The 7,999-nt window shown below is 35.2% G+C and overlaps 1 protein-coding gene and 1 long non-coding RNA gene across 2 annotated transcripts; one reads left to right on the top strand and one right to left on the bottom strand.

Annotated features, from left to right (window-relative positions):
- Nucleotides 1-2,860: 2,860 nt before the first annotated feature.
- LOC131639214 (probable LRR receptor-like serine/threonine-protein kinase At4g37250) lies at nt 2,861-6,290 on the bottom strand. The gene is made up of 2 exons (XM_058909718.1): nt 4,259-6,290; nt 2,861-3,608 (listed from the first exon to the last, which is right to left on the bottom strand). Exons 1-2 carry the CDS (start codon nt 5,916-5,918, stop codon nt 2,941-2,943), a joined length of 2,328 nt encoding a protein of 775 aa, XP_058765701.1. The 5' UTR covers nt 5,919-6,290; the 3' UTR covers nt 2,861-2,940.
- Nucleotides 6,291-6,891: 601 nt separating this feature from the next.
- On the top strand, nt 6,892-7,770 carry LOC131607455 (uncharacterized). Its single transcript, XR_009285308.1, has 3 exons — nt 6,892-7,051; nt 7,363-7,433; nt 7,663-7,770. It is a non-coding gene; the product is annotated as an uncharacterized LOC131607455 (long non-coding RNA).
- The last annotated feature ends 229 nt before the right edge of the window (nt 7,771-7,999 follow it).

Below are 7,999 nucleotides of genomic sequence, written 5' to 3'. Positions count from 1 at the left end.
ACCCATGTTTTTCTATTTCGTCCACCTCCTTGAGAGATGTGTTGTCATCACCAAGAAGTGGGGGAATATGCATTTATGTGCTTGAAGGTACAACTATCTACAACCATCAGTTGTCATGATGGTTTTAATGATAACAACACTATATTTCAAACTTCATGATGTGAAGTCTTCATATATGAAAAATAAGTAATGATCAATATCTTCTATCAAGATATTTTTGTGAGATCCAGATGTAAAGCCAAGGTCAACACCTAAGGTCAAGAGGCGTTTAATGAAGTCTCTATGATGATGGTGTATATCAAATAAGATATATAAAGCCTGATTAGTATAAGAGTGAATTTTTAGGTGAATTGCAAAATTAGTGATGAATCAAGCAAAATAGCTTAAAGATTCAGAGTTATGAAAGAAAGAAAGTGAGAAAGCTCGCATTGTCTCAAAAAAGAAAATCAATGATGTGAGGAAGATGAAGTATCCACCCTTACTTTAATGATGAACCGTCAAGCTAATGACGTTAAATGAAATCTTGATAGGAGACAATCCATTAAAGTGATATTTTTTCATTATACTTTATTTTTAGGCATTTAATTTTATGTTATTTTAGCTTGATTCTATTTGTTTGCTTCATTTATTTTATCTAGTTTCTAAAAATAGGTAGTTTAATTAGCAGTACTCTCAACACCAAAACCCATTATTCTTTTCTCTTTTTATTAATTAATATTTCAAACTTATTTGATCTATTGAGATTGTGCATTTTTACTTTGCTGATAAAACAAAGGTTCGAGCCAAGGAACTTGAAGCTTTAAGGTTGTGACATAGGGGAAATGGGAAAGCTTGTTTGGTCCATGTTTGAGTGACCATTGTATTGTAAGTGTATCAGAGTAACTCTCGAGATATTAAGGCAACTCTCTCTCTCTCTCTCTCTCTCACACACACACACACACACATGAAAATCATTCCAATCCTTTCTCTTTTTCAAAATCACCTTAAAAATTTTGAAAAGCTATCAAAGGTTTGTGTATAATTTACTAAAAGTGTTCTTAAGCAATTTGGAAGCATTTGTGCACTGCCTAATCAATTAAGAACTTAGTTCAATTGATTAGATCAAGGCAAAATGATTCTTAATTGATTATAAATACTCCTAATTGACTAAGTCTCATATTGTTGTAGGGTTTCCATTTTGGGATTATGGTTGCCTTCCTTTTAAAGCTCTTAACCAATTAGACCCTAGGGTTAATCGATTAAGTCATTAAAAATCTCATGGGTCTCTTTCCATTTGAGATAATTTTCTCCTATAAATTGTGAGATTATCCTCATTATTTTGTTACACCAGATTTCCACAGTTAATTATACTATACTATTTTTTTCTACTCTCTTCTTCTCTATTTTCTTATTCTTCACTTAATTTGCCTTAGTTCTAAGAGGGTGAAAAATACTTGTGAGAGTTTGATTGTATTCGTGGGTTGTTGCTTTTTTTTCTTGTTTAAGAATGGGATTCTCTCGAGCAATATTTGTATTTAGTTCTTTACATAAGCCTGTCAAAATATCTATTTGGTTATTGAGACTAATTGGTGAAAATCTTTATTTAGTTTATGAGCTCAGCCTACTAAAAGTTCCATTTGGTTTGAGAATCAACCTGTGTAAAATATCTCATTATTATAAAAGGTTTGTGAGAATATCCTTAAAAGCTCAATATTCATTTTTAGTGGAACCTGCAAGAGTAAAATCTTAGGGATACGAAAGGGGCGAGGGATAAGTCGAACCTGTAAAAATTTGTGGTGCATTATCTCTAACTCTATCTTTTTAATTTATGCCATTTACTTGTTTCTTTTTCTTCTTCATTGTCTTTTTCTTGTCAACTACTATATCTTTGTTAAACTAGCATAAACTATTTTAAAGAAATATTTTTTAAAAATAATCTCAATTTTTTTAAAAAATCATTCACTCCCTCTCATTCGTGTGTTCGGTGTCATTTGTTCTTTAATATGAGATACAAAATACTTTAATTTGAACATCCATCCTCTAATAACATATCATAAATTAAATTGCTTGGAGAGGAATTAAAAGCCCTAAATTCACTTGTTTATTGTTTTTAAGACATTTTAGATAGAAGGTAATTTTACCCAACTTTTTGAATTGGATAGATAAGAATTTAACTAAAATATTTCCATAGTTTTTTTCTCTAATGATCTGTTCACATGGTTTATTATTTTACTACAAAATTCAATTTTGAATTGGAAACAATTGAAAACTCCTTTTCATGAACAATTCTTTAGAGGAGAAATCAAGTTTATTGTCATCTAAAATTCAAAGAAAATGTAATAAACCAATTGATGATTACATCAGTAGATTTAGACAAATGAAACATAAGAGCATGTGTATGGTCCAAGATATGAGTTAATGCAAATGAATGTAGTAAATTAAAAAGAGAAATTATCTTAAATTTTAAAAGGAAGCATATACAAGAAGTCATAAGATGGCGATGAGTTATGTGACATACATGTAACATGGTTGTTGTTTATTAGTTTTTTCTCTCTATAGATAGAGGTCTTTCTCCATTTTTAAGAAAGTTCATTTCCATTTCAAAACTTACTTGCACATCTGACATACAAAGGATATAAATATTTATTGTATTGATTTGATCATCGAGTTTATTTGTTAGAATGGTAAATTTTATCACCAAAACAATACATCAGATAAGTATTCGACGAGCCTTGTATCCATCTCACATTAATTTAATTTTTATAACAAATAAAGAAAGAGTAAAAGAGATCGAGACAAAATCTATTTTTTGAAATTAAATTAGTAAATGAATTGACAGAGATGTATCAATGATCTTCCAACAATTACAACTCACACAACATTGAACCCAAACACAAAAACCCTATTAATTTATCATAACTACATACATACTTATTCTTCTCTACAAAACTTAGTGACGAATCATGACCAATACGACAATGTAGATGGTATTTTTTCAAGAACTTGCAACACCTCTTTCATTTGTGGTCTTTTTTGAGGAACATTAGTCACACAACTATACCCTAACTTAAAATAACCCAACAAAGCCTCCTCCTTCCCTTCCATATCAGCCCGAATCGCCACATCAACCATCCGCAAAGCCCGATTCTTATCCTCGACCATTACCGCGGGCCCTTGGCCCATATCATCCAGAACCACAATCTTACCCGTTAAAAGCTCAAGAAACATGACCCCGAAAGAGTACACGTCCCACTTTGCATGAGGCTTCAAATTCCTAAGCGACTCGGGTGCATGATAAGGAGACACTCCACCTATCGAGCTCGGGCTCGGGCTTGGGCTAGGCCCAAGTGTAACATCTTGAAAACTATCACGTGAGGTTGTTGATCTCTTACTCCCGAAAATACGTGCTGAACCTCCCGCTTTATAACTTGTGTCACCTGTTACTATTCTCTCAAGCCCAAAGTCTCCAATTTTGGGCTCCATGTCATTGCCCAATAGAATATTGGTTGGCTTCAAATTCCCATGCACGTGCTTCTTCTCGTGGAGATACGTTAGCCCACGTGCAACTCCTTTTGCTATCTTGAGCCGTTGTTCCCACGGTAAGTGGCTAGGTGAAGACCCCACTTTTCCTGACAAACACACAAATTTACTATCATCAAAAAAAGAAGTCGGTGAATGGAAAAAAAAAAAACTCTAAAAGATGAAAAAGAAAAGAACAATTTTATTCTAAATTATGAGAAACACTTTGTGTTCACATAAACAAAATGGTCCTGTTTTTTAAGTGTGACAAAAACAGAAAACAATATGCCATATAAATGTTTCCAATTATGGTCACGAGTATCGTTATCAGAAAGCTATGGGACGAAACATAGTAATAAAGTCTTGACATGGTTGACTGTTGATCATTAAAGTCAATAGTTCAGTTGCACCTACCTCACCTCACACCATCAACTTCATGACTCATTGGTTTCAGAATTAGTTTAAACCAGTTTTAAAGATCGGGCAGCGACAAAACAGTATCGACAGATGCCGTTTCTGATTCCATTTTACTATTCATTATTTTTATGATAAAGAATAAATGACACTTAATTATCCAACAACGACCGCAATCAACATTGTAAAGTCTATATTATATATCAAAATCGCAAAAGTTTTTATGCGACCGTGACTGACCGGTATTTTAAGACTATAGTTTCCAAATTCACACCTCTAGATGCTAACATGAACATGAATAAAGACAGTGAAAAAGTTATTTACGGCAGTAAAAAGAGATACTTACTGTAACGAACATTGGCGAGACAACCATTAGGAACAAAATCATAGATAATGAGTTTCTCATCGTGCCCCCAGTAAAAACCACGAACCCGAACCAGATTCGGGTGAACCAGTTTCGCTATGACCCGAACCTGATTCTCAAAATCCTTGAACCGTTCAACCCCACTTTCACCGATTCTCCGAACCGCCAACGACGTTCCATCTTCAAGCACAGCTTTATACATTATACTCGAACCAGTAGCTCCTAAAATATACGCAGAAGCTTTAAGTAACGTTTCAACTTCAAGCTCTCTTTCACCATCAACAATAACCAGAGTACCCGTATTCGTATTCGAACCCGACCCGGTTTTGTTCTCATTTTCACCACCTTCAACATTTTTCGAAGCTGCTTCCACGTCAGTATCAGACGAACTCGGAGTTTCCGAGGACTCTTCATCTTCTGTTCTTTTTCTCAAACACGACCACCTCGTGAACCTTCTGGTTTCGGAATTTGACGATGAACTCTCGCTTCTTGTAATAGTAGATTCGTTCTTTTGTTCCTTCTCTTCATCCTTTTTTCTTTTCAACTTGTATACGTAAATGAAAACCATAGCTAAAATTCCAATTCCGACGAAATCTCCTATCACAATTCCTATGATAGTTCCTTTTCTCAAACCACTTTGTTTCTTCTCCGAGGAATCTGTTGGAGGAGAATCATCGTCGAAATTCTTCGGCATTGCGGCGATTGCAGGAGAAGAAGCTTTAGGTTCAGAAGAAGGAGAAGAAGGAATAGAACACGGGTTCTTCGTCAATTCTCCACATAAATCTCTGTTACCAGAAAAAGATTTCGTTTCCTGATTCAAGAAAACTGGTGAATCCGGTATCTCTCCGGTGAGATTATTAAACGAGAGATCAACCGTTGCGTTCCTCGGAATTTTCTCAGCAAACTCCGGCGGAATTTCGCCGGAGAATTTGTTGTAAGAAATATTCAAGTAACGAATGGAATCACCGCCGAAATCTTGAGTTAATGACCCGTTCAGTAAATTGGAAGACAGATCCAAAATCTGTAAAGTTCGTAAATCTTTAGGAAGAAAACCGGTTAAGTAATTGTTCTTAAACGAAGCAACGGTTAAGTTTTGCATGTTTGGGAGATTGTTTGGTAGTTTTCCGGTTAAAGCATTGTCGGAAAAGTTAAGAAACTGAAGGCTTTTAAGCTCGGTTATAGACTCTGGAACTTCTCCTGTTAACAAATTGTTAGAAAAATTCAGAAAACGAAGTTGAGAATTTGCTTGAAAAAGCGAAGAAGGAAGAGACCCGTTGAAGGAATTGTTAGAAAGATCAAGAATTTGAAGATGTTCAATGGAACCAAGATCGGAGGGAATTAAACCTAAAAGCTGAGAATTTGGTAGCGATAAACCAGTAACACGATACAGTGTATCATTTTTGGTGTTTGTTGTTGTTGTTACAATGGAACAAGAAACACCGTTCCATGAACATGGTGTTTGGTCGGTATAGTTCCAGTTCGAAAGCACGAACAAAGGGTCGTTGAGTATGGATTCTTTGAAAGAACGCAACAAAACACCGTCGTTGGTAAGAGAAAAACACTGGTTAATGGTTAATGTTAGGACTAAGAGAAAAAGAGAAAGAGAAAGAGATGTTGTTATGGTGGTGGTGGTGAAGTTCATGGTTTTAGAAAATAGAGAGTGTGGTTTTTGAACATGGTTTGAAGAAAGAACGGAGAGAGAAAGAAGAGGGAAAGAGAGAACGGGGATTTAATGCGAAAGGACAGAGGTGCATGTGGATGGAATAATATTGTTGATGAAGTTAGTGAAAATAAAAAAGAGTGTAGAAGAAGGACATTATAACAGCTCACCAAAACACAAATCTGTTACAAATATACTCTTTCTCTCTCTAACTTTCTCTCTCTTCAGCTATACTGCTATAATTTATGGTTGAGGTTTTAATAGTTTTGTTGCTGTATCTCATTAATCATGGTCTCACCATTTTCTTAAGTTGTTGCAGTCTGTGTTTCTCAGTAATGAATGTATTAAATACTAACAAGTTTCTGCATGAATGGAAATACTAGTATAAATTAGGAGAGAGATTATAATTATGTATAGGTTCTGTTTCTGACTCTATGTACAACTAAAAAATCTAGATCTTTAATCTAAGATCAAACGATTCATATTGCATGATAATAAAATACAAGATCGGATGGTTGAGATCAGTAATTGCCTATGTCATTAAGTTACTTGTGTATTTATTGGTCCAAAGTGAATAGTATTTTCTAATATTTTATGTTTTTTTGTGACTTAAAAAAAATATCAAAGTCAATCATTTAACTAAAAATAATTGACTTTTTGTATTTGGTAATAGTGTTTTAATACAAGTGTATGTTTATAAAAATGTATATTTGTGGGAAGAATACTCCAATAGATTTAGGAAATTTCTCTATAGACCTCCCAACCTTCTAGTCCACCTCTGGTGAAAAACCCAAACTACCCCTGACTTCGGAAGTTCATTTCCGAAATGCAAGAAAAAGGCGTTTTCGGAGATGCATCTCCGAAAGCGTCTTTTTTTTTGAAAAAATTGTCTTATTTCGGAAGTTCATTTCCGAAAACAGCATTTCGGAAGTGAACTTCCGAAATACTGCGCGTTCTGCAGATTTATTAAAACACTCTCCCTCCCCATTCATTTCCCCTAACTCAAATCAAAAACAAGCAAAGGCGAAAATTTGTGCAAACAGAATTCCAAGGTTGCATCAAGGCTCCAATCACACTGCTAAACAACATTCAAAAGCCCTCAATCCTAACACTTTGTAAGTTTTGAAATTTTTAGATTCATTATTCAAATACATGTTATTTAGGGTTTTAATTGCATAAATGATATATGGTTAGGTTGTTAGTAGTATTTAGGTTATTTAGAAGCATTTTTATTTGGTTTGAAGTTTGGTTTAGGGGTCTGCCATGGAAGTTGCAGAAAACTCCATCGCAGGGGTGTTTCGGAAGTTCATTTCCGAAAACACCTCCATCCCAGTTTTCGGAAATGAACTTCCGAAATGTATCAGAAGTTCAAATTTTTTTGTTTTTTATTTTGTCTCGCATATTAATCGATTTCAATTATTTACAGGAACATGTCAGACAACCAACCAGCACGCATCAGACAGGGAAGGGAGACCAAGCCTGCGTCGGCTAGAGAGGGTAGGGAGTGTCCGTTTTAATTTGCAAGTACTTTATTTTTAACGCCTTTGTTTATTGTGCCTGTTTCTTTGAAGTTTGTGTGCATGCGTTCTGACTTCTTTGACGGCGTGTCGCTGGTTTCCAACGTCTTTGTTCTTTAATGACTTGTCTGTTTCCCAAGCGTTTTTGTCCCCTTTCTTCTTTTATAAAAGGAGGTCTCATGGGCCTTTCTTTCTTCATTTTTATGCAGGAATGGGTGGCGCTAAGGGAAGAAAGGGTTCTTCAAAGAAGGAGGTGAAGGAGGTGAAGGAGGTGAAGGAGAAGAAGAAGGTTTTGACTGGTTCTGCTTCTCGTCCCCTTGGGGTCCATTGCTCGGACGTGCAGGCTCAGTCTTCAGGTGTGATCAACGCTGATGGTTCTGAGACTGAGTGGGATGAGGATTGGTATAATTATCTTCATTCGGAGGAGTTCGCTCGTCGGGAAGAATAACGTGTTTTTGTTTTGTTTGATGTGTATTTTGTAACGCTCGTCGGGCAGAATAACGTGTCTTTGTTTTGTTTTGTTTTGATTTCAGATTGTATCTTTCG

The sequence above is a fragment of the Vicia villosa genome, linkage group LG1, assembly GCF_029867415.1.
Source record: "Vicia villosa cultivar HV-30 ecotype Madison, WI linkage group LG1, Vvil1.0, whole genome shotgun sequence".
Classification (NCBI taxonomy): domain Eukaryota; kingdom Viridiplantae; phylum Streptophyta; class Magnoliopsida; order Fabales; family Fabaceae; genus Vicia; species Vicia villosa.
This window is presented reverse-complemented; position numbering and strand designations above follow the sequence as displayed.